Raw genomic sequence first — 27,948 nt, forward strand, 5'->3', positions numbered from 1 at the left:
TAGTTAATGTACAAAATGTATTTCAGTTAAAAAAAATGGCATAGCTCTAAAGAACAAATCTTTCCGACTGGTAAATGCCTCATTTCCAAACCAGACTTCAAATTGATAGAAAGTCTCCCGCGGGCAGGAACTTCCCAGTTGCCTGTGTTTACGGGAATATTGCTCTCTGAACACGCGTGCATTCCGATTTGTTAAATATATCTTCAGTTTCTGGAGTTAATTGGATGTTATCTTTGACCGGAGACAGAGGATCTGACTTCTTACAAGAAGGAAGCTTTTCAGAATCTCTGCAAAACAGGAAAGAATAAAATGAATTTGGTGCTTTTAGGGTAGTGATTATTAGAAAATGATCTGCCTGGATAAAGTAACGGTATATAAAGAGGACAAGGCTCTCTGCTGTGGAATTTGCCTCAGTTCATTATACGCACATTCAGGTTCTCTGAGTACATCTAGTAACACCTGCTTCACAGTGTCCCTTCCTGCTTTTAAATCCCCTTTCAAAGTAGGTAGAGGTCACCAATAAATAAATACTAGCTAAGGCAGAACGATTCCACTGAAGAAACTAGTATTTTCTACTTAGCACTCTTCTCAGGTCCTGCTAAGAACCAAGGTAAGGGAGGCATGAACAAATGTTTTAGCCCTTTTACTGCACCCTGCTTGTATGTGTGTGTTTCACTGGAAGAAAGTATTTGTATCCTCTGCCTCCACTTACTTATAGTAAAAAAAACCCAAAAAAACAAAAAACCCCAGTCTGACTCAAGAACATTCTTGACAAAATAGTAAAAATCATTAATTCCAAAATCTCATCCGTTCAACTGTTTACTACTCTGTAACGAGGGAAGCACACTGGATGCGCTTGGTTGAACGTTGACCTCTGTCACACACCGAAATATGGTAATTAGGTATCTGGCAAAGGGCAGTTCTAAAAGGAACAAAGAGAGCCTGTTTGTTACTTCAAAGAAAGCATCTAAAAGTGTTTGTTACCGATGCTAACACTCAAGCTCTCAAGGGAAAGTATGAACTCTGGGAAACTTGAATTTGCCACCTGACAGCTTCCCAATACTCAAAGACTTTGATGGTAAGATTGTGTTGACAGATATAACACACGTAAATCAAAGTATTTGGGGGCAGCCCTCAATAACTTTTAAGAGTATAAGGGGCTCCTAAAGGCAAAAAGTTTGAGAACTGCAACTATATGGTTTAATCCTAGACTTTACACAATGTAAAATAAGAAAAAAAAAATTGTCCAGCACTAACTTATTTATAAAGTGTTTCCACTCATACCATTTCATCTGCTTCTGACTTTCCTATTAGGTAAGGTTTAATCCTAACACGCTCATGTAATTTTTATTTGAGTTTTACTTTTATTCTTAGCACATTTGCTCTATGAAGACAAGAAGATAAGTGAATTATAAATCCATGTTACCCTGTCGCTAATTTTGTAAGTCCAACAAAAGGAAGTACTATAGTTCAAAAATGTAGATATATACATGGTTGGTTCATTTACAACAGTGTTTGCCACATACAACAGAAATCTGGCCAATTCATCATATAAACTCAATGATTCCCCCCACTTTAGACGTGGTAACGGAGGGAAAGAAATTGCTTGCAGTCCAGAAAGTACCTTTACCTTCCCACCCACTGTGTCTTAAACAACTTCACTTTCATTCCATTGCTGAGAGGTAAGAAGGAAGGAAAGTGGAGACTTAGGCCAGGAAAAGTCATTTGCTTAACAACAGAGAGATCCCCAGAGACTGAGAAGTGAGGTTTTTTTTTTAGTTTGCCATCTTTCCGCTAAAAGAAAGTACAGAAACTGACATTAAATATACTTATAAAGAGTCAGCTAAAGGAAATAGGGAAATATAATTCTCTGAGGTAAGAGAAAAAGAAACTGGTCCATATTAAAATAGAGCAGAAAGAAGGATTCAAATTATAGAAAAAAATAATTTATCCTATTTTAGAGTAAGTAACAAGACAACTCACTTTTTAAATCCAAAATTTGTCCAGAGCTCATTGATCTTTATCTGTAATCCTGGCCTGTTCTCTGCATTATGATGTTTTCTCTTCTGGATGCTCGCTGGCTTCTTGCTCAGTCCACTGACTCTGGCAGGCACTAGTGGTTTGATCTTGGTTGTAGAAAGACTGTCCACAGAACGAGATTTATACAGCCCAGGAACCTGAAGATTACATGCTCATTTTAATACTAGTCTGTGAAAGCAACTATCTTTAGTAAATTTCAAACCATTCTTTATATTCTGCACAGAAAAATAACTTATAAGCAATGAGTAAAAAGTGCTTCTCGTTAGCATATCTGAATCGTAGTAGTAGCATCACTACCCTTGCACTTCGGGGCCATCAGTAAGTAAAATAAGAGTGACTTGAGCACAAGCACTGGGATAACATGACATCTGATCTGAAACCCGAGATGCTACAAAGTGACTAATGGACAGGTAGGGTACACAGTGTGACAGCAAGTGACCGATGGACGGGTAGGGAATACAGTGTGAATATACTGAACAAAGGGAGGATTCACGTCCCACGCACGATGGAGTGGGACATGAAATTTCATCACGCTACTTAGAACATGACATGCAATTTGAAACTTACGAATTGTTTATTTCTGTAATTTTCCATTTAATATTTTCAGACCCCAGTGGATCATGGGTAACTGAAACTGCGGGAAGTATAACTATGGGTAAGGGGGACTACTGTGTACACACACACACACACACACACACACACACACACACACGGCACCGCAATACACACTGCTCTGTACTTTGTTTTTCTTACTTAATGTATCTTGAGTTCACCTAATAACATATCGGGGATTTTCCTACTTTACACAAAGAACTAAATTTTGTTTCAAATAGGTTACCCATTCTTCCATCGTATAATGTGCCATTTACGTTATTTCTGCTGAAGGGTTGATTTTTACTGGGTGAAATATGGAGCCATTAAAATGCTGGTGTCTTTAGGATAGTTAACAGTGGGGTATATAAAATAAGGTTTAAAAATTAATGAAGCTGGCAGACAGTGTATAAAGAATGAAGAGGATTAAGCAAAAAACAAACAAAAAAGTCACAGATAATAGTATGGTAATTAGCAGAGGGTACAGGGGGGATGAATGGTGGAGGAAGGAGACTTGACTCGGGGTGGTGAACACACAATACAGTGTACAGATGATGTATTATATAAAAGAATTGTACCCTGAAACCTGTCATTTTGTTAACTAATGTCACACATTAGTTATGTTAACTAAGGACTCACACATGAAAGGTAAAATCCTAGGTTAGCACATTGGTGACAGGAAAGAGGAGTGAGCAAGAAACAGGACAAGAAAGCAGCACACGATCTGGACAGGTGCAGACGCTTGGCTGTCCTTCTTCACCTCTGCAGAAGGAGGACTGGGCCGGCAGTTATTAAGAGAAAGGGCAACCGTAAGATTTTGAAGCTGAATGAGAAAAAGAATAATATAATTTTATACAAGGGACAGGAGTACAAAAGTTCTGCGAAGACCTGGTTAGAGGTAAAGAAGATGATGGGCATGGCAGGGGAGGGACGGTCCATGGGAGCTTCCACTGAAACGGAAGGGACTGTTAACTCCGCCCCCCGCCCCCCACCCCTCCCCCCAACAATGCGAATCTCTGACAGCGAGAATAACGTTAGAAAGATGAGGGGTTGACATCTGGCCACAACTCCTCTTGGGAAAGTACTCGCTACATTTCTAGTCCCATCTCTTCCTGCAAATAATTTTGGTATTTATTTCCAGGCTTTTTACTGTAATTACACAAATACACCTATATGTGCTTGAATATTTTTAAGTATTAAAGCAGACAAAAACACGATGCCAATAACATTTTTCCTCTTCATTCAAAATAATAGGGTTATCTTTCCAACACAGGATATGTTTTAAAAAGTCTCTCTAATCACTTGAAGATGTTAAAAAGTCTTATATTTACTATTTACATTAATATTTTTAATATATTTGGGATTTACATTCACATAGTATGGGATGAGAATCTTCTTTTACATGGATATATAATGCAGACTACTGAAATTTTAAAAAAGTTTTTATGCTTTAAAAAAATATATGTTCACTATAGAAAAACATGAGAAAACAAAGACCAACAATTGAGCACAAAAGTGATCCTAAAAGGTTTGAGAGTAGATATTTTTGTGTAAATAAAAATATAGGAATTTTAATTTTTAATTGTGGTTATATTGCTCATTTCTGATAATAATCACGCACTGTTTCTGAAATTAAAAACAATGAAATGTTTTACCTTGTTCCTCAGAAGCGAATCTTTTTGTGAAAAATGAGATAAATGTGGCTTGGATTTCTGATTACCTTGGTTATCAAGTGACTTAACATTGCAATCAGATTCCTAGATCCCCCAGATCAGAAAATAAAATAACATTAGATTTTTACTTGGCATTTTTATGACAACTAACCAAAATTCAACAAAAGACAAAACAAGTAAATAAGAAAAATCAGTGTAAATAAAATGCAATTTCTCAGAGAAGAAAGGCTAAAAAACTTGGGAGAGAATAAAGGAAAATGAACCTAATGTGGGAAGAACGAGGTCTGCCAGTGGTATTTCAAGTTACATTAAAGAAGCACGCAAGATGTGTTGAGATAATTCAGATTTGAAAAAAGCTATTATGTTATCATGTCATTTTAAGATATACTGTCACTGGGTCTCATGAACAGTATTGATTTAGGGTTTTGATTGTAAGTCAGACTAAAAGTTATTTTCTAAATAAAAAATGGTTAGGATGCTTCTATGAATTTAAAACAAAATAATATAAAGTCACTTGTTTTTGTGTTGTTATAAAGGGGAAGTTTATCAAGAATAAGAGTAGCCCTGACTGATGTGGCTCAGTGGATTGAGTGCTGGCCTGTGAATCGAAAAGTCGCTGGTTCGATACCCAGTCAGGACACATGCCTGGGTTGTGGGTCAGGTCCCCAGGTGTGGGTGCGTGAGAAGCAACCACACATTGATGTTTCTTTCCCTCTCTTTCTCCCTCACTTCCCCTCTAAAAAAAAATTATTAAAAAAGAATAAGAGTAAATGAAAATATATTTCTGAATTACTAAAACTTAAGATGGACACCATCACATGAATAGGGCCATTTCCTTATAGTTTTAAATGTTCTCTGAATTCAAGAGTATATTAGGGAGTAAATACTAAATTTATAACAACCTTTCATTGCAGAGCTTATCATTCTGCTTAGGTCTTAACTGTTTCACAGCTTGAGACAGTGATTCAAACAGCGTAGTTAGATTAAATGTTAAGTGTTTAAAGTAGGAAAGATACAGAGAAACCCTTCAGATGAAAAAAATGTGGATTTTCTACACAATAATATCTAGAATGAAAAATTAAGAGAATTATTTCAATAATGTAGGCAAACTTTTCTCAATTATATGAGAAACACCCTATTTTGTTTGACACACACATTTAAAAACAAGAATTTCATAATGTGCTTTACCTCTGAATCGAAATCTTTCCTAGAAGGCTGAGGGAGTTCTGATGCATTTAAGTTGAGCGGCAATAATTCCGCACTTTCCTGAGACTGGGAAGGCCAACCCATTGCATGCGAGGGATGCGCTTCCTTGCCTGACTCATCACCCTTTGCCTGGGATGGATCAGACGTCTTGCGCTCTGGCAGGGAGCTGGCGGAATCCTCCTTTCTCTGGAACTGGTGCAAGGCTGTGCTTGGAGAGGGGCTTGGAGTTCTTGAAAACTCTCTAAGACTTCCAGACCAACTAAAACAACTTCTCAGTGTCCCTAAAGTGGGAGGTGAAATGGTCCTTGTGAATTTGCTGGTCTTGAAGGACTGAGACTCTTTATCAGCAGTGACAGGTGCGTCCTCTGGAATCTGGTCACTTGAATCACCCAACTGCTTGCCCTCTGGACACTCCGATTCATTTAGATCAACCAGCTGTTTGTCCTCTGGACATTCCAATTCATTTAGATCACCCAGCTGCTTGCCCACCGGACAGTCTGATTCATTTAGATCACCCAGCTGCTTGCCCTCCAGACAGTCCAATTCATTTAGATCACCCAGCTGCTTGCCCTCCGGACAGTCCAATTCATTTAGATCACCCAGCTGCTTGCCTTCCGGACAGTCCGATTCATTTAGATCACCCAGCTGCTTGCCCTCCGGACAGTCCGATTCATTTAGATCACCCAGCTGCTTGCCCACCGGACAGTCCGATTCATTTAGATCAACCAGCTGCTTGCCCTCTGGACAGTCTGATTCATTTAGATTGGTCTTTTTATCTGTGACAGAAGTTTCATCTAGAGGCTGGCTGCTTGCTTTCTTTGATAGAGAATCCACAGAATCTAGAGAATTACAAAAAAACCTAACAACAACAACAAAAAATAACAGAAATTATACTTAGGTATTTTAGTTTTCTCACAAGGTGATAAGATTCAGAATATGGCCCAGTTTGTTTTTAAAACAAAGTCTCATAAATGCATAACTTCATAAATAAAGGAAAAACAGTTTTTTTTTTTATTATGCCAACATTCACACATTTAGAAATTTTATCTCTGCAATACATTTTTAGGGTTTTCTAAAAGCAGTCATCTATATACATATACATGCATTTGAGGCTTGTGTATTTTATTACATTCCTCGTCATCACATGGGTATTCTTTCTGCTAACTTGTTCCTACCACACAGACCGCACGCTCCTTGAGGACGGGTGGGGTCCCTGCCTCTGTATCCTCCGTGGCACTGAAACAGTGGCTAACACGGGGCTGAGAGCCAAACACCTGAACCGATACGGAAATGTGTGACAGCAAAGAATTTACAATTACTGCCTCACGTCCTGCAGGAAGCAAAATGAAAAGAAACCGGCCATTCGCCCCTCATCTTAACTTCATTTCTAGTAGCAAACCATTTGGGAACTTGTAGTAGTAGATTAATCTACCAGCTTTTTATACGCTCTATAAATTCCTATACTATTTTACTACTGAGGTTAAGACTTTTTCAAATCAATCATTAAATTCTACAATACTAGGTATTACTTACTAAGTGTGGCACCTTTAAAAAAAATCACTTAAAAATACTCCAATACAAAGGAAGTATCAGTACCATTGTTGGAGAAGAGTTATTAAGTTTTGTATTTATCTGATGGTGTACTCCAGGATTTTCTTTTTAAGCCTAAAAACTCATTATTCCGCAGGAATCTGATGGAGAAAAAGATGAATTTCTCCAAGCATTTTTTTAATGAACCCTCTGGACAACTTATTTGTGAAACAACAAACCAATCAATCTAAAGCAGCCACATACAGCTTCAGACGGAGATTCCAAGCTTCTACAAGGACTGAACAAGCACTTCCTGCAGAGACGAACATTATTCTCACTAAACGCTACAAGGCAGAAAAGGAAATTCTAGTTCCACCCAAATGGAGAGGTGAAACACAAGTTCCAAAAGCTTCTCCAAGTGAAAAGTAAATTTTCTAGAACTTATTAATCAGTACGTGTGATCTAGAGCCCTCTTTCCCACCTCCTGTGGCCTACTTTTTCATCTAACAAGGAGCATTAATGAGGGTGACTGGCAAAGGAGGAATCCGAACGATCTTTCAATTGTACTGTGAGTGTCCCCTTGATGGGAGAAGGACTTGGAGCATCACCTACAGTGAGGTTTGGGGTTACCAGTGGTTCATTCTTAATACCAAATACCACCATCAGGGTTAGACCACACCGGCTGCAGCCGGGTTTAGTGAGCCTGGAAAACAGCAACTACTCATTCTAAGTCTTCTGGAGGAATACAGGGGCTGAAAACTTCCTCTTCCTTAGAGTTGGTATATGATGTCAAAACAAAATAACTCTTACACTTAAAGGTCCTGTTTCTCACTGTGGTATCACTGTCCAGACAATAACATAAGAGCCTTTCATTGATGTTTATCATCTCTCAGGCACTGTTTTAGGTACTTTATTTATAGTAATAAAGTAATCCTCTCAAAGACCCCAAGGTTGTTGTCATTGTTAGTCCCATTAACTTGCCCAAATCAAACACCTTGTGAGCAAACAGAACAGGATTCAAATTCAGGTGGTGTAAGCCCTGGTGCCAAATTCCTAAACCTTAAGTAGTACTGACACTTTAAATTCTCCTCCTTGTTCACGGGGACCGTGACAACAGCCTATGCAACCTTCATGGCTCCCTCTGGTCCCTAGAATCCATTCTTTGGTGCGTTCAGAGTGGTGGATCTCAACCAGGAGGCAAGTCAGACCCCTCCTGTGATTAAACCCTCGAGATTGAGTTCCCGAGCTGGACTTCCAAGCCTTCCATAAACTGTCTATTTCTGCTCCCCCTCATCTCCTTCCCAACTCATATTTCAGCACAGTGAGAACGCAGCAAACCAGGACAAAAGGGGGGCCCCATGGCCCAGGCCGCTGCTTCCCTTCACAGCTGTGCCCACGCTGTGTGCCTCTCGCGGGAAGGCGCTTGACTCTGTTCTGGGTCAGCTTCCCCCACTGGTCATGGAAACTGAGGTGATGGCACCTGACACTCGCCGCTTCCCTCTCGCCCTTTCCAACCACCGACTCGGCATCAGATGCCCCTTTTGTGCCCTCAAAACACCTGCTTTTCGCACCGCCCTTACCCACACTGTAGGTAAGGTTTTGTTCAAGGACCTACTTTTCCAACTACACTATGAGCGCCTCACCACCTAGTACTATATCAAATTCTCAATATTAGAGCTCTTACCTTCATCTGTATTTAAATATATTTCTAATAATACTTCGCAAAATTATACTTAGTTCTTAAAGAAACTAAAAAAGTAATAACAAAGAAGTAGGAACTCCCACTCCCCACAACAGAATTTTTCTAATACAAAACATAATAAGGTCTACAATTCTCATTTTGGTTCTGTATAAAGTGATTACAAAAGTAGCAGAAGTTAAGGGGAAAGGTGTGCATTGAGGTCTGAACTAAGGCAATACATGATAAAAACTATAATTGCATTAGGTCAGCACCTACACCTACCCCCACAGCCAATGTTTATTTAAGTGAATTAAAAGACATATCAATAGAGTACATAATACAGTAGACAAACAGCATTCTGGAGCTGTCACCATACCTGCTTCTGGTCCCTGGAACCACGACTGCACCACTTTCTTCATTTTTTCTCTGTAAAAATGCTGCAAATCTATTTCTTGTCGTAGGTGGTACGTTTAAGCTTTTTTTAACAGCGGGTGCACCTGCCAGGTCAGGCATAAACTTTTTCAGAGAGGTCAATGACTTGCTACCTTCACAGCTATTTTTCTTGGTCTTCTTCGTAAACGAAAGAGAATACTGACTCAACAGATCATCTTCAGACAGCTCTTCTAAACAAAAACAAATCAACAAACCTTTTTGTTCATACGCAGTTAGAGACCGGCTTTCACTTCACAGTCCATGTCCCTTTGCCCTAAGAATGAAGTGCTGTTTTTTTTTTTTTTAACTATGCATCAGAAAAGGAAACCCAAGGATAACTAAAAAAATAAAATAAAATAAATAAATTCTTTAGCTGTGTTTTACGATTTCACAAGTTAGCTTCAATTTAATGTCAATTATTTGTACAATTTTATGTGAAATTACCCAAATCAAAATTTCAGGAGACAATCAATTCTGTAAGGCGATATATATCCAATATATGAAGGGCCTAATTCTGAATCTAAATAAAACAAATGTTACGGGAATTTACATGTAAATACATAATTAATGTTTGATTTTAAAACTGTTCCAGCCTGAGATAGGCAAGGACATGCAGACAGCAGTAAGAAGTTTTAAGGCAGTTTAGCTAGTTCTCAGTCCGAACAGCTCCCACTCACACGGGAGTAAACACTCCCTACTCCATAACATCAGTAAAACATGGCAGGGCACCAAAATACCAGAGACAAGAAGATGATACTCCAATTTTAAAATGTATGGATTTTCAAAAAGCTATAGATCAGTAAATCTGATTTTGACTCCTGGCAGAAGGCTAAGTCTGTTAATTATGAAGGGAATTATGAGCCCTTACAAAAGAGGAAAAAACAAAGATTGTAGGAGCCACAACAAGGCTTCCCCAAGAAGCCACGCCAGGCTAATCACATCTCCTTTTCGTGCCAAGCTTTAGACTAGCTTTGCAGGGGAATGCCATAGATTTTAGACACTCAGTGTCTCTCCTACTATCCAAGGAGACAGCACAGAGCAGAACCTACTGCATAGTAGTTCCGTGGACTGCAGCCCCTGAATAGCCCTGAAAGACTAGTGGCGATTACGAGCCTGAAAGGAGGTCTGTCTCCACATCAGGCTTTAGATTTCCCTACTCGCTCTGATTAAGTTGAACATTACATAAGCAAACACTTTTTAACCAAAACTATGACATAGAAAGCCATACTTGTCAATTTCTAGCTGACATAGATAATACCCCTATGTGAGAAGATAATACAAAGATTCAAAAATGAAAAAAGCATTAGTGGGCAGAACAATGCATTAAAATGAATTTAGATTAACTCAATAGGAATACTTCCACCTGCTTTTAAGTTTAAAAGTGTAACTACCTGGTTTAACAGCAACTGGTGAATTTTGATTATAAACTCAGTAAATGCCAGCAAAATGACAACAATGCAAATAAAAGCTAACACTATCTTCATTTGCAATAATCAAATCATAGTCTCTGGATAAAGGACTGAAATAGTGCCACAATTTAAAAATTTACTGTGCTCTCTGATAAGCAGATCACATCTAAACAACCACTCACTCGTTCATTAAACAATTAAGCTCAGCATGGAATAAATGAGGAACTTGAGAAGTTTGGAAAAAAAATTTAGGAGGATCACATTGGCTGTCTCTAAATATATGAAGGGCTATTACATAAAAGAAGATTTCAATTTATTCTATTTTGTTTTGTGTTTGTGTGTATGCCCAGGGGACAAAATCCATTGATAAGTTGTGGTTTAACAAAGCAGACTTAGTCTGACATAAAGAACTTATTAATAATGAGCCCCGTGCATAAAAGGAATAGTCTATCTTGATGGTAGCAGAAGGGCAGGAGCTAACACATAGTGTACTTGCTATGTGCCAGGTGCTTTCACAGGTTATCTTATAGAACATATACAAAAATCTGTGAAACAGGCAATTTCATTCCCATTTCAGAAGAGGAAACAAAGGTTCAGGGATATTATCATGAAAAATACTTAGGTTCATAAGGAATCAGGACATTTTGGACAAACATGCATAATACCTAAGTTTAAAAAATAAAAGCATGAACTACAAGTTTGTAAAAGCTTTTGTTTTGTTTTTGTTATCATTTATGTCAATGTCTGAGGGAGAGAAGAGAGATGAAACTAGATTACAATTTTTCTTTCTATTTCTCAACATGTTCTATGGTGGAAAAAAACCCAAGAAACAAAAACTTTTCCCAATACCTAGTACTCCATTCACAGCACTTCTGTTCAACATTGTACTGGGGGTTCCAGCAGGCAAGAAAAAGAAAGAAAAGGCATCCAGACTGAAAAAGGAGAAGCAAGATTGTCTTTACTTGAACGTAATATGATTGTTTATATGGAAAGTCCTAGTTTACAAAAGTGCATTTAGCAAGGTTGCAGAATACAAGACTGATATATGAAATCAATTATCTTTCTATACGCTAGCAATGGCCAACTAGAAATTGAAATTATGTATCATTTATAATGGGTGTGCAAGCCCTGTGCAGTGAAAACCATAAAGCACTGCTGAAGGCTTACATTAGAGTTAAATAAATGAATCAGAAAATTCAATATTGTTTAGATGTCAATTCACTCCAAATTGATCTATAGATTAAACTAAATCGCAATCAAAATCACAGCAGGTTTTTATTAACTTTTTTAAAGAAACTGACAGTTGATTCTAAGATTTAAATGGAAATGTGCAAAACACAGAATTAGCCTAAACAACTTTCCACAAGAACTTAAGGAACTTAAACTACTTGATTTCAAAATAGACTATAAAGCTACAGTGATCAAGACAGTATGTCTTGCGTAAAGACAGGGAAAGAGATCGATGGTACAGGCAGAATCAGAGCTTAAAACCAGACCCACATACACATGTCGTATTGATTGTAGACAAATGTGCCAAGGCAACTCAATAGGAAAAGGATCATCTTCTTAACAAATTCTGCTGGGACAACTGAATTGCCATATACAAAAATGTGAATCTTGATCATTACCTCATACTGTATTAAAAAATCAATTTGAAATTAATCATAGGCCTAAATATAAGAGTTAAAACTATAAAACTCCTAAAGAACAAAACAAAACAAAAAATACCGCAGGAGAAAATCTTAGTGACCTTGGGTTCAGCAAAGATGTCTTAAAGGTGACTGATACCCACTAGTATTTCACAAAAATGGCATACATACCACTTCTCGGTCTTTTCACAGCGGACGACTTCCTTGGAAGGTTCAGCCCGTTAGTGCTAATCACTTGTTCGATGCCCACTGTACTTGGATTTTCCTTCAATCTCGTAGCACCTGGAGCAGCACCTAGCTCAAGCCTAGGGCAGTAATTCCTATGCCAAATGCTGTTAACATTAGATGACTTTTGACATCTTTTGTCGTCCCAACTACGACTTCTTGTCTGGGCAGGCTAAAATAGTGAAAAAAAACAAACAAACCAAAAAACGGTTACGTGAAGAAAAACAGTCAACTTATTTTCCTCTGTATCAACATAAATTATCTGAGTAAATAAATCACCCTTAAAAAGAACAGCTTTTTGATGAAATATCTATCCTCTAAAATTTTCTACTTTCCTGGTGCTACACTTTTCTGTTAAATGTGTCTCGTATTCTTAGGTTTGTTTCTCTTCTAATGAAGGTCAAGTGACCTTCTCAGCTCATTTCTAAGAAATAAAAAGTAAAACTTCCTAAGATGAATAGGGCAAGATATGAGATTGCAATGGAAGAAATGTGGGCCAAAAAAAGTACTTCTAAAATTTGAGTATTATTTCAATACACAACATTAATTAGTTTAATAATCACCTGGCAATAAGCCTCTAAAGAGTCATTTACATATCCTTTACAGAAAGCACCTAAATGTTAAAACCATAAAATTATGTATTTAAGGTAATCACCTATTCTACTTCTAGAAACTAGTTGAGTCAAATCAAAACAACCTAATTTACAAAACACTAGTTTCTATTAAACCCATACTTGGAACCATCTTTAGGGGACAACATCAAGAAACAGTTCCTTGGAGACTTACATAAAACTGTCCCAAGAAAGGCCTTATTGCCAGTTAGTATTGGTACATTTACCACCTTTATTTGCTGACTGAGCAAAAGTCGGTTACGTGATCTCTTTCATCCTCTCAGACCAGAAAACCTGGCAACAAGCTGGCCAGCTTTCATTGCCAAGTCCTTTTGCTCCTCCAGTCCAGGCCTTTTTACCCTTGCTCACTACTTCAGGCCTTTACTAAGCTTTTATTAAGCACGTTAAACACAGTTTGGTTAGCTAGTGTTCTGGAGTACAAAGAAAAATAAAACATAATCCCTGCTTGTAAGGACTTAGCCATGAAAGAAGATCATAAAACCCTGCCTTTAGGAAGATTACATTCTTTTGGGAGAAATCAAAATAAACCAGAGACACATAAACTATGTAGCAGTTAAGAGCTGAAAAGAAAAAAGAAAAAAAAAAAGAGAGATGTTATTAGGGAAAGCCAATGAGGAATGAAGAGTTTTTGACTGCAGACAGATTTAAGGTTATAGGAAGTCATTTATGCAGATTGAAGAGGCATTCAGAACTATGTGGCCGGTACACAGACCAGAGGCTGGGTTAGAACACATATGAAAAAAGAGGGCGGAGTCTGAATGACAGCATGACCAGCAAAGAAAATGGAGGGAGAGTGTACCGTAGGGATATATACAACTGGGAAAAAGGAGAAGAAAACAGGAAAGGGCTTAAAGAACAGAGTGGGTGCTTGTTAAAGATTTGCCAGATTGTGGATGAATGAAAACCAGCTCGGCCTTCAGCAATACCAATGACAGAGGCTGAACGGGAAGCGATGAGGGGCCCGAACCCCTTGGTACCTTCACGTGAAATGTTCAGGTCTAAAGGTTTGATAATATAGACCGTGGTCGCTTTTCAATTTAAGGACATTCACCAATAACGCCTATGTTCTAAGAGATATAATTCTCTAGCATCAAGTTGTCTTCAGTCTATACTCTGCAGTGATATAAAAATGCTTAAAATGTTTACAAAATGAAGATTTGCCTTTAGTTACAGTTCCTGAGACATAACAAATATAACTAAAATGTGCTTTCAGAAAGAAGCCATTAAAATGTTACCATAGCAGTGTCTGGATTGTAGTCATCAATCTGTTCAAAAGTATTGATATCTTTATTTCCAAGTGCTATTTGAAGAGCTATAGAATCATCAATATACCTAGGTTGGTAAGATTAAGGAAAAATACTTTTATCGGCAACCAAGCAAAAACCACTGTATTAAGATAAAAACGTACAGCCCACGGTCCCAGAAAATCTTCGGTTTTATACCTTCAGCGGACCCCACTTACTTCTACACTCAGCATTATTGAAACATCTCGAGGTGTCACTGCAGGAATTGGCTGTTTTCAGAAGCAAAGCCCCAAATCATCACTGACTCCCTTTCAAGACCCCACCCGAGCGGCTCTGGGCTCCACACTGCCCAAGTGTGACCTGTGGCTGTTGAGGGGGCACCCCCAGCTGGAGTCCTCACCCGCCCAGAATGCTCCTCCTAATACATCGCGTTTTCTTGTCACGAGTGTGTCTCTTAAGTGCCACCTTTGGAATATGTTCCTCTGGTCATGTTTCTGTCAAGTCAATCTCGGTAATTACAAGGTATAATGACTGAGCTTCAGATTTATAAACAAGAAGTTGCTCTACAGTTTCACTAGAATGGTAATGAAAATCAACAAAATAACAGATTTTACTATAAAAAAGAAAGCAAAAAATTATTTGCAAGCTTTTTACTGAATGTCTCACTGCGCATGTCGCCAAAAACACACGGAGGAATTGAAAAATTCTACCACCGTGGCTCTGAAAGGATACCGCCCAGCATAGCTTAGGGTTTCAGGGTCAACGTCATCTCCATAGTCATTCAGAGGGATGAGCTTTCTTCTGACGGGATCGAAAACTAGCTGATAAAGGAAGGTATTGTTGGCCCGAATAAATCCTCTGATGTAATCTTCTGGGACTGTTATATTCATCTTGAGATAATGCCCAATTTTCTTGATAACCTAATAATAGATGCAAAAATATTTATGAGCTGTCTCCAAATAAAGAATACAGAACGTATTAGCCCCAAGGCCAATCAGTTTACGTGAAAGGAGGCCGAGGAGAAATAGTAAAACCAATTGCTTTTATCTACATTAAAAACCTCTACCACCCTGGCTGGTGTGGCTCAATGGATTGTGCACTGGCCTGCGAACCAAAGGGTCGCTGGTTCGGTTCCCGGTCAGGGTACATGCCTGGGTTGCAGGCCAAGACCCCGGTTGGAAGCATGCAAGAAACAACCATACATTGATGTTTCTCTCCCTCTCTTTCTCCCTCCCTACCCCTCTCTCTAAAAATAAATAAAATAAAGTATCTAAAATAAATAAATAAAGTGGAAGGCTTAGGCTTTAAAAACAAAAACAAAAAAAACCCTCTACCACCAAACACAAGCATGTTGCATCACTAAAATTCTGAGTCTCTGTAACACTATTTCTTTTGCGTTTTCTATTATTAATCCAAAGAATGAAAAATTCAGTTACACCTCAAGTTTATCTTCCTAGTTATAACTTTAAGACATTCTTCACCCCCAAAGTCCTTTTCGTTCAGATAGCAAAAAAATGAACAACATACAAAACTTGAGAATTAAAAAAACCCCAAGTATTCTTAGGTCAGATTTTTAAAGTCAAGTTGGCATTCTAACTCCTGCTAACAGTCATGGATGATTAAAGCTGGAAGTGGTTTTAAATATTTTATATCAAACTCCTAGAATGAAACGGGAAGACCCAGGAGCTGAAGTGACAGGGACTCTGGAGTCACAGACTGGCTACAGCACGTAGCTCTATCCCTGCTCTGCCACCGCCTCCCAGTGTAGAGACCTCTCCCTGCTACTGTCCCGTCCTAGCCCCGAGGACTCACTCTGTGTCCTCTTGGAAACAGAAGACGGGAACTCTGCTCTGCAAAGGCAAAGGGCTTTAGAGAACTACCCAATGAGGAGAAAATAAGCTCCTATCAGAGAAATTATAGAGCAGTGATGGCGGTAACTCAGAATTTTCCAGAGGCTCCATAACATAGGGCATTGCATCAGATTGTATGAAGAAGTAGATATGAGAACCCCGCTGTTCCCTATTATGCCATATTGAAGAGATTTACATAAATGTCTCATAATTTTCATTTGTTTTAGAAGACATGGCTACTTTTCATACTACTTATTTAACATGTAATGAATTTATTATTATTAATTTTAAATGAATTAATAAACATTTCAACTTTTGTTTGAATTTCTGATTTGTTAACTGTCAAGAACTATATATAACCCATATAAACAAAAATGACTGCCACAAAGAGCTTTCAAGATTATAAAGGGATCCTGAGACCAAAAGTTTGAGGACCACTACTATTGAGTAACAGAACAGAAATCAAAACACAGTCAGCGTTAACATTTCTACCCTAGAATACTTTAAATAGTCCTTAAGTCTCTTTACATTACTCTTCATTTTAAAAATCACTACTGCTCTTTTGTCTATTGCTGAAAACATGGTTCATTAGCTGCCAAAAGCAAAGTTCTAGTGTGTTAAGTCATTTGCTTATTTCGGAGACAGAATTGGCTATTAATGTGATAGAATATTTAAGATCCACATTCTCAGTGTTTATCTATTATTTAAGAAACGCTTCAGAAATTGCATATAACACTTGGTACGTCGCTCTTACCTTCACAATATCTGGATTATTGGCCAGCCTCAGTACTTTGCAGGCCTTTGCTAATCCAATCCCACGTAATGAGGGGAGATAGTCACAGCCTGACAGAATACACATATAACGAAACTTCTCTTCCGTGAACACATCCCCAAGTTGTCTGCACATTCCCAGCCGGGCTTGATCAATTTCTAGACCGTTTCCAACCTGGTCCATTTTTAAAATCACCTTCAAAAGGAAGGAAAATTGTTAACACCTATAAAGCCATTTCTATTTTTTATTACACAATCCATTGTAGTATTTCTAAGAAATCTTTCCTGTACTTCACCATGACAATGAGAGAGAGCGGGACAGGCAGGCCAGCGAGCTGCTGTCGTATCTGCCAGGGAATGAGGCTGAAGCACAGACTCTGACCGGCACAAGGAACAGCCTTTCTGCTTGCTCACATCACAGGGTTGTCAAATAGCAACTTGAATAAAAGCACTCACCTTGCACTGTTACTTTTTTTTTAAGTAACCCCTCTTCTTATTTTTAAAGTAATACATGCACATTATAGAAAATCTGGAAAACAGAAGTTCAGGAGGAGTAATATAGAAGCGGCCCTAGATCTCTCATCTGTCACTGTTGCCCAGCGCTAATCTGTTGACAGAGCCTTCCAGTCGTCTATGAAATATACAGATAATATAAGTAACACAGGTACCCTGGCTGGTTTGGCTCAGTGGATTGAGCGTCGGCCTGCGAGCTAAGTGTCGCTGGTTCGATCTTCCAGTCAGGGCACATCAGAGAAGGAAAACTCTGACTCCAAAAAACCTCCGCTGCCTTGCGGCATACCTCTTCAGGGGAAAGGCTAAGGGAGTAAACCCCGACAGAAAATCCGGAGCCGGAGTCCCTAAGGCGGTTTGACGTTGTAGTCAACACCGGCAACTCCTGCGGCGCACCTGAAGCCAAGCTGTATTGACTCCGTCTTTCCCTTGGACCCTTCAGCTGCGAAGAGAGGGGGGGTCTGCTGCATGGGCAACAGCAGACCCTCCATATCACCCTGCCCAGGCTCTGTAGCTTCAGCTTCACTGGAGAGGACACTCCAGCATCATCACAAGATGTCGATTCAACACGGGAGGAGACAGATACCGTGTCACTCCCGAGTCGGACTGCACAGCCATTCTCGGCGGTGCAGATAGACTCTTAAGAAACTACACCATCGTCTCTTGAGACGGACGGCTGCCGACGACGACGATAAGTAACACAGGTATTGAAAAAATGAGAGCATCCTATACTTCTGTATCTTAATTTCCCCCTTAGTATATCATAAAACTGCCATTGAACAGTTTTATACACACAATCCCATTAATAGATAAGTTGGTTTTTAACCTAATTTAATTGAAAAATATAAAGGATCTTAAGTTATCACTATTAAAAAATAAGACTAATAAGTCTGTATTCTACTAAAGAATCTGGACAAACACCAACAAAATCCTCTGACCTTAAGGGCTTAGTCTGAAAAAGCACACAGATGATACAAATGTCAAGGAGCAAAACACTTCTTTTCATTTCAAGTAAAATAATTTTTAACACTAAGTATATATTAATTTCGGATATAAACTAAAACATTACTGGAGAGGAACAACTGTAGCTCCTTGATTTACACTACGGAAGTACCTTTTTGCAGCCAAAGGCGAGCAGGTCGGAGTCCTCCGTAATTATGGCTTGCACAATGCCGGCTTTGTTAAGGTAGGCCAACTGCGCATCTGCTTCGTAGGGCGCCACGAGACAGTCGACCCCCTGGGCCCGAGCAGCCTGTGACAGAGGACCCGTCAGTGTGCAGGACGGCGCCTGGAAATCACTGAGCAACCTCCTGCTCCAAATCCATTTTGTTACCAGCCTCAACATGCAAACGCTGTTTCCCAAAATCATTTCCTTGGAAGTACGCTTTCTTTACTTTTGGTCCTAGTGTATACGTATTTAACTGATCATACAGCCACTAAGTCTTTTAAAAATCAACTTATAAATTTGGAGGAAATACTGCTATACATTGAGGGAGTGACAGGGGCAATACCTACAAGCCACAAATTTAATTCTTTCAAATTATAAGCTTCCATCTTAAATATGGTTAAGCTCCAAAAGTGTGTAAGACATCTGTAGATATCTAAATATATTTTCAGATAATGGGTTCTCTGGTCAGACTACAAAAGTCTGACAATGATACACTATGGAATCTAATCGTTACAGTTGTTTTCCCATTTGTTTATCAAGCAGTTTGAACACAGGTCTGAAAAGCAGAAGTGAGGGCTGGGACTGTGGGCACGTGGACACTGATATGTACAGTAACAAAACGACGCTTCTAAGCAGGGCAGACTAGTGGCCTGGAGGGCTGTAGAGTCCCCAAGTCAGTGAGGCTGGCTGGAGAGACCTCTGACAGTCCTCCAGACTGAAGGGTCAGTAAGCGTTGAAGACTCGAGGAGGGGGTATGTGGGACTGACCCTCAGGGAACGTACCTCTTCCATCTCCACGGGACAGGCTGATGGAGTTCAAGTGACTTACCTAAAAAGGGAGGCTTTCTTCCTTGGAAATTGCTGGATTCCTTTATCTGAACACACTGATCCCTTTGTCCTCTGACACCAGCCCCCCCCAGACTAGGCCGATGGTAATTTTCCTCCTTTCATTTTTTTGCTCTCCCATTAATGAACAACTATAACTAGCGCCAATGAATGTGCCCATTCGTTGCGTTAGCATGACTTCCTGCTTGGCTTACTTGGATTACTCTGTGGGCCATGACGTGCGTGATGTTGACACAGCGGGTGAAGCATTCTCTGGCTTCTGAGACCTTCCCCTCCCGGAGAAGCTGCTTTCCCTTAAGAAGGTTGGCTTGTCGTCTTCTGCAAAGGGAAAAAAAAAGAGGCCAAATCAAGAAACTCTAATAAAACTCTAATTCAAGAAATGTTCCTAGAATACAAAGAAGCTTGACTCATTTGAAAGTGCACCCCAGGTCGCTGAGATAGTAACCTAGACCCCCTGGCTTCTAGGGAAAGAGAACACGTGCTTGATAACGCACACTCACACATCAGCCCGCCAGGCCTGCCCACAGCAAGGCTTTATGTCAAAAGAAAATGAAAATCTAAGACACCTAAGAAGAAAACGTGAGCCAAAACTTGGACACCATCAAAACCAACTTTCAAGTATGAAGGATGGAACTTGATCAACATACAAGGAACTTGAGGAATACTGTTTCTCTGAGCTTCGCTGTGAAATCTACTAGAGAACAAATTCCAAAAAACCAGAGTAACATGAGACACTGACATGAGGACAGTTAATAACCATAAAATATGCAGTAATTTGTAGTGTCAAGACTAACGAAGGGTAAGCTGGGAAAGAGCCATAGGTAAGCGCTCTGACCATAGAGTACCACTATTTTTAAAATGGAGAGAGAGTACAGGCAAAGGAGAGAAAGAAATTTTAAGTTTTCAATGGTCATAATGGTAGTGGAACTATTAGCATTTTATTCTGAATCTACTGTTCAGTATAACGGGGGACAAAATAAATGAGTACCGTTGTCCCCTCTTATCCCCAGTTTTGCTTTCTGGTGTTTCAGTTACCAGCAGTCATCTGCAGTACAAAAATATTAAATGGAAAATTCCATAAATAAGTAAAATTAGTTATTTTAAATTGCGCGCCATGCTGAGTAGCAGGATGAAATCTTGCACCATCCCGCTCTGCTCCGCCTGGACGTCAATCATCCCTTGGTCCAGTGTATCTGCTTCCCTTCATCTCATCACCTGGGTTCTGTCATCTCACATCGTCAGAAGGGGGTGAGCAGAGTGTAAGATATTTGGGGGGGAGGGGGGTGAGAGGAAGAAAGAGCGCGAGCACACACACAACTTTTATTACAGTATGTTGTTATGGTTGTATTACATTAATTATTGTTAATCACTTGCTGTGCCTGATTTATAAATTAAACTTTATAATAGGTCTTCACGTATAGGAAAAAGCATGGCATTGAATATAACAGGGCTCAGTCCTATCCAGGGTTTCAGGCATCCACGGGGGGGTGGGGGGTGGGGGGGGGTGTCCTGGAATGTATCCCCATCGAATAAGGGAGGAACAATAGTCATTGTAAGATGTTCTAACTTTATCATCCCCTGTATGCTTAAAAACAAGGATTCTCAGTTTGGAGGGAGATTCAGGTGCAATACAGAAGTTAGCACGCATATACACACAGATTCTCCAGTTCCACATTTAGACTGGGCTGCACAGATCAAGAGTGTAGAAATGTCCTGACTGCTACAGAGGCACAAAGAAAGCTGATCCTACAGAGGTAAGAGGGAAAGACACTCAGATCAGAGACAAAAGCTGACACACATTTTAGCCATTCTTGAGATGAGCAAAAGAAAAGAGCATCTGTGATTAGAACTGAAAACATGGGGCACACCCTGGAGGGATATGGTTTGAACTAGTCTGAGTCCAATTAGTTTAGGGTCATCACCGATCCTTTTAGAACTAAATTGGAACTAATTAACTTTCCATTAAAAGTCTGTTTAGTAAACTGTATGTTATTCATATTGCCATGCGGGCTCAGTCTCAGTTAATCCTTTAATATGCTTTATAAAGTTCTGAATTTGAGAACCAGAGCCCTCTCAGTACCGCTAAACTTAAAGAACCCGTCTAACTGACTCCAGGCCCGAGAGCAAAATCGGACAAGCCACGTCTCCCAGGAGCTCCCTGAGTGAGACATGCTTCCATCGGGTGCACTCTGCCTTTGACGGCTAAGCCCAGGGGTCTGTCCTACACAATGCAATGGCTCCTGGACCTGAAAACTAATATGGGGGAAAAATCGCCATCTAAGATTTTTTTAAATGGCAAAGATCGACAGAATGGATAAAAACAAATATAGTGTTCTTTGTAAGAGGAGACAAACCTAAAAACCAATGACGTAGTAAAGCTGAAGGTAAACAGACAGAAAAAGAAAGACATTCAGAATAAACAAAAGAAAGTTGTTACGACTATACCAATAGCAGACAGAATAGACTTCAGTCACTACATATGTAGTCACTACATACTGGTTCAATTTACTGCAAAAATATAACAGATTCTAAACTTCAATGCAACCAATAAAGCAGCTTCAAAACAAAGCAAGAAATGGACAGATGGAAGGAGACCTGGCTTGGGGTGGTGAACACACCATACAATACACAGGTGATGTACTATAGAATTGTACCCACGAAACCTAGAATCTTATTACCCAATGTCACCCCAATAAATTCAATAAAAAATAGACATAACTACAAGGTAATAAACCTACTATCATAGTAAAATTTTAATATACTTTTCTCAGTAACTGATGGGTTAAGAAGATGCATATAAAAACACATTTGAATAGTATAATCAATAAGCTTGGTTTTACTGGACAGAAAAATCTTCCACTCAGTAATGGAGAACGCACAGTCCTTTCTGGGGCACATGGAAAATTTAAGGAAATTTGTTCATGTACTAGGCTATAAAACAAGCCACAACAAATGAAAAACCACAGCATCAGACCTTAATACAATTAAGTCAGAGATTAAATAGAGACTCGACTTACTCTCTTCTAGACTTTTCCACTTCTTTTTTAGAAGGTAAAGTACATCCATCAAATACAAGAATGGGCTTGATCCCATGACACAGTAACATATTTACAAATTTCATACAAAATCCTACATACCTGTGAAAATAAAGGAAACGCATTTAAGTACTTTGCATCTTGTAAGGTAATATTTTTGCTTTTTTTAAAACCAGACGATGTGAAATATGGAGAGGTTTTTATTTATTTAAGAAAACGTTTTTACAGGAAATGGAAAGTAATTTGGACTTGGGTTCAAGTCCTGCCTTGGATCCTAAGGAGCTAGTCAGGCAATGAGTTACTTTACCCTCCAAGCCTTGCTTTCTTCATCTGTAGATGAAAAGGCATGGATATCCCTTCCAGTTCTAACATTGTATGGTTCCAAATCTTGCCTTTTCCCCCATTTTGATATTTTTGGCTTGGAAAACCATCAAATCTATTGAAAAGTTGAAAGGACAGTCCAACGATACCATTATCACACCCAAGAAATTTAACAGCAATAAAATATCATCCATTCTAGTCTATATTAAAATTTGTCCCACTGCCCCAATAACGCTTCTTATGACAAGTGGTATCCTGGTGCATGTTCAACAATCAATTTTGGGGTAAGAGGTGCCTGATTTGTAGCATGTCAATTTCCCTGACATGAATAGTCTACAACAATGGACAGACTCCCAGTGTGGGGTCACTGGACTGGGAGGAGATGGTGTACAGTAAACTCATATGAACTGGCTCTAACGCGACACTGTTAGTTCTTACCCTCAGTCCAGGATCCAAACAAGGATCAGGTACTGCATTTAGTTTTGTAGTCTGGCAAGGCAATTAACAAAAATAGCTTCACTTACAACTCCCATTATTTCACTTAAAAAAGGATGTTTTAACTCAAAATAGAAATAGAAAGGCGTACTCTTAAAGAGTAATCGTTTAAATCAAATATATTCATCTAAATGAAAGATCCACTATGTTGTCCTTAATTTTTCTTTTTATTGTAAAACCAGTGACAACAAACTTGCATTGATCTACACAGCAATCATTGTGATCTGATTAAATATCATACAAAAATAGGGGAAAGCAATATAAAATTGTAATTAAAAACATTTTTTTAACTCAACAGAATACAAACATCAGCTAGCTGTTGCCCTCATTTTATATATTTCCAGGTCAGCACATATAGTTCTACTTTATTCTTTATAAATGTCATAAAAATTTAACATAGGCTCACCTAGTTTTGACCTTGTCTGGTTAATATTCAAATCCAAGGGTGGACAAAAATAGGATAATAAACTCTATCAGATGTGATTTATTAGTTGCTTTGGGAAAAAAAATTAAATACACTATACTTTGTTGAAAGTCCTGAAACTTTTCAGTTTAATATACATTTATTGAACATTTACTACATGGCCGGTCCTGTGGAGTTCACCTCTGATGTCTCTAACTATAAAGGCTATTCCCTGTATTTTGGACAACTCCTCCAATTAGTCAAAAATCTCAGAATCCTCAGAAATTGCAAAAAACTAGAAATAAAATTCTTCCCCCATGAAGAAATATTCAGAGAAGCACTGAAAAAGCAATAAAAAACTTGGAGTTTTCAAGTACAATTACAACTGCTCAAATTAATTTTTTTATTTTTGTAAAGATTTTATTTTATTTTATTTTTATTTTTTTAGAGAAGGGAAGGGAGGGAGAAAGAGAGGGAGAGAAACGTCAATGTGTGGTTGCCTCTTAAGCACCCCCACCTGGGGACCTGGCCCACAACCCAGGTATGTGCCCTGACTGGGAACCGAACTAGCGACCCTTTGGTTTGCAGGCCAGCACTCAATCCATTGAACCACACCAGCCAGGGTGCAACTGCTCAAATCTAATGATGGGAAGGAAACTCCTTTAAAAAGATTGATGACAGCAGTTGGAGTGGCAGATAAGCCCAGAGTCTTTCTACCCCACATACACTGTTACAGGCCACTTGGTCAAATTAACTTGGCAGGCCTGAAAGCCCAAACATTCACCATTCAATAATGACTTTTCCCCTTCCTTCTAAGAAACAAAAAGGATTAACACATTTTCCCTACTATCTAATGTGCTTAAGCAAGTCACATTAAGATCTGTGAGCCTTTCTTCTAGGAGACAAATTATATATTGCAAAAAAGAAAATACTAAATAATAAGTGCCATTTCAAATACCTGGGGAAAATCTGTCCAGAAAGTGTGGTTGTTTTTCTAATGTTTCTGTTTAAAAAATGAAGAGGATGTAATTTTGCCTCAAATGAGGTCACAGAACTATGACTGGATGGCAATGTGGCCCACCACTTCTGGCCCCAAGTGAAGTAAAAGCGAGTCGGAATATCTGGTCCCTTTGAAGCAAATGCCTTGCTTTGGTCTCAGGGCTTAGTGGTGTAGTTGGTACCCAAGAAAGTAGACGTCTGAAATCACTGTGGATTTTTCGAATATTGTTAAAAAGCTTATCTTAGACAAAGAATAAAGATGCTCTTTGGTCTTTGTCCATCAGTGTGCTGATAGCCTGGGTTATTCCAAATAAAAACTAGGCCTATGCCACAGATGGAGGACATCCCTGATTTGGTGATGTTCTAAAATACACACTCACTTCTTGATAAATCTGACATTGAATGAAAATGACCCTTTTCTGAAAATAAAGCATTATAATCTCTCAATTGGCAACGAGTTAACATGAGGCCCAAACTTACTTATCAGTGGGTTCACCTTTGGCTAGTTTTTCAGCACAAGCTATAGCTCCTTTGTGAAGCCAGCAATACGTATCCACAGCCACTACCTGCCCTTTATACTTCCTCACGTGGATGGGTTCAGAAGCATCTTTGATAAATTGCAGTAATCCTTGTATTCCCATTGCGCCAAGTTAACTACACAATATGAAAGGAGAAAGGGAAAACAGCAATCGTTAAAGCAAATATACATTTACCCAAAAATATTAGAAATAACAAAGAAGCCTGGAAACTGATCAGCACCCGTCACTGTTCAGCTATTGGAGAATCAATATTCTCAAATATTTTACCATCAAACAATTTCCATAGTCTAGAATTTTTATACTAAACCCTAATACTATCTTTAATGCCACTTGGTAGTTCCTTAATGTTTATTCTTTTCAAAGTGCCTTCCCACTTGGCATCTGATGGGTGCTCCCCCCCCTTAACATAGTACTAGACCCATGGAGGTGCTAAAAAAGTATGAGTCTCTCTTCCCTGTAACAAAGCATCACATTCCCTCTACACAGGCATTGTAAGAGCCAACATGCAAATTAGCATAGGAAGGGCAAGTCAAAACAGTTTGTAGTAAAGTAGGCATTTCAACTGAAAAATACAATAAATGCTTCAGGGCAAATGCTTTAACTTCCCAGTCCCTTGCACCCAGGTTGCAACCCCTACGCCCTCTAGACAGAAACTGTGGAGCTGCCACAGTCCTTCCCGAAGCAGCCGCTGCCCCCAACCCCCCATGATGAGAAGCGGTGACAGTTGCTTGGCGTTTCATAACATAAATCTCTCCCGCCAAACATTAAGATTGGGAGGAAGAGGAGAAAGCAGGCACGCGATCGGAAGTCAGCCTTACCCTGTTGACACTGTATGGAAGCTGATGCTTTAGCCCAGCCGTTCTTCCCAGACTCGCAACTCCACTCCCGGTGACTGCGGTTCCCTTAGTTCGGGAGTGACGTGGGGGACTCTCAATTTTAATCTCAGCAGGTGGTCCTCAAGCCACAGTTCGAGAATAACAACTAATTTCCTACCTCTCAGAAAAAGTCCCTAAAAAGAGTTTTCTAGCACTTGGAGGAAAACTGACACCGTACACATTCCGTGAAACATAGTTTCTTCTAACCTAGGTAAATATCCTCAAATAACTATTTCCTCTTCAGCGCAGGAGAAATGACTGAGTGCCGCGGGACACAAATCATCTTCGGCAGACCAGCCGGGGCAACAGGAACGCCCGCAACATCACCCCTCTATCCCTCTGTCGCCCAGAGAAGTACAGGAGTTGCCCGCAAGCCCATTCCAGAAGACACGTGTTCCTGCGCCTGCATTAAGGAAAAAGTTTACTTGTCAATATTTAAAAGTTGGGAGATCGCGTGTAAAAACGGGACTGCTAGCTTCTGCACAAAGTTTATGAATCGGACAACCGGTCCCAGGTCCTGCAGGGAATGGTCCGCGGGAAGCGCAGAGAGTCCCCCGGTTGGCGAGCTGCAGCCCTACCCTGGCCAAGCAAGATCCCTCGGGCCCAAACGCCCTCCCCCACGGCGAATCGCACCCCGGCAGCGCCCCAGCCGTGGTCCTCGGGGCTTCGCTGCAGGGTCGGGAAGACCACGCAGACCGGGAACCCCGAGACCGGAACGGGGATACCCGCAGACGCACCCCGTGGGTACCAGCAGGAACCCACCCGAAGCCTCCGCACAGCTCGCTCCGCTCACTTCCCGGGAGAGGCTCTCCCCGTCCGCTCGAGGGCAGCCCGGTGGGGGCTCCGAAACCCGTCTCCAACGCCCCTAACTCCCTTCGGCCGCAGCAACAGAGGCCAGCGCGTTGGCTCAGACCTTTCAATTTGCGCGGGAGAGCCAGCGGCCCGCCCAGCGGAAGCGACGTCAGCGCACCTCCAAGGAGGCGACCCTGGACTGCCGCTCTGTGACTCCGGGTCGGGCTGTCAGCCGAACCCCACTGCAGCCTTTTATGGGGCGGGAGGAGCTGAGCTGCTGGCCAATAGGGAACGGCGCCCGGGAAGATGAGCATTTTTCTGCCGCCAGGGCCGCTGGGAATTGTAGTTCTCTCCCAACTGCAGCCTCAGTTCCGAGCTTCTAAATGCAGAGCTGCGGCGCGTGTCTGGGTTGAGATTTTTAAAACCTAGGAAAGGTCCCCAGGGAAGCAGAAGATGCAGCTAGGGTTATAACAGTCTTTGGACCCTTCCCGTAGAATTTGGGAAGGGAGAGAGGTGGCGCTCGGTAAACAATTTCACTGAAAAGTGACCAAGGTTCTCTTGTTGACCAAATTCTAGCCAGGCTTCTCTAAGGCCTCTTTCTCAACCAGGCCTCATCTTGGACTATAAAGACTTGAACCCCCTTAATGTGTGTCCGTCTGTGAGAAAACTGAAGGCTGCCCAAAGAGTTCACTGCTTGTCCCCGCCAACCCCCTGAGACAAGGGCCCCTGTCTCCCGTGGGAGGGTAGGAGCCTAAGTCCGATAATGGCTGCTCAGCAATAGTGGCCGGGGCTCACTCTTCCCTCCCGAAGTTGATAGCTTTTCGCCTCGTGACTCTACTGAGCCCCCATCCCCTCGTTCTCTCTTTTACCCCAAGTCAGCTGTGTATAAACGGAGCTGAATTCAGTTCACTTGGGACCCTTTTCCTGCTGCAATAGTGTTACAGATTCAGATCTGCCCTCCCCACTGCAGGGAGGCTCCGGCTTTGTTCATCTTTGAGATGAGCCAGGGGAAGCCTTACAACCGAACAGTCAT

At 40.3% G+C, this 27,948-nt stretch overlaps 1 protein-coding gene across 1 annotated transcript; it reads right to left on the bottom strand.

Moving 5' to 3' along the window:
• On the bottom strand, positions 1-27,034 carry EXO1 (exonuclease 1). Its single transcript, XM_090263402.1, has 15 exons — positions 26,886-27,034; positions 26,067-26,526; positions 25,190-25,363; positions 22,474-22,593; positions 19,651-19,774; positions 18,558-18,695; positions 16,917-17,129; positions 15,045-15,232; positions 14,304-14,400; positions 12,383-12,608; positions 9,098-9,344; positions 5,493-6,369; positions 4,287-4,388; positions 1,984-2,177; positions 1-287 (listed from the first exon to the last, which is right to left on the bottom strand). The coding sequence occupies exons 3-15, from the start codon at positions 25,348-25,350 to the stop codon at positions 149-151; spliced, it is 2,826 nt and encodes a 941-aa protein (XP_090119528.1). The 5' UTR covers positions 25,351-25,363; positions 26,067-26,526; positions 26,886-27,034; the 3' UTR covers positions 1-148.
• Positions 27,035-27,948: the final 914 nt, after the last annotated feature.

This window comes from Furipterus horrens, unplaced genomic scaffold (assembly GCF_987537825.1).
Source record: "Furipterus horrens unplaced genomic scaffold, mFurHor1.1.pri manual_scaffold_15, whole genome shotgun sequence".
NCBI classification, from domain to species: domain Eukaryota; kingdom Metazoa; phylum Chordata; class Mammalia; order Chiroptera; family Furipteridae; genus Furipterus; species Furipterus horrens.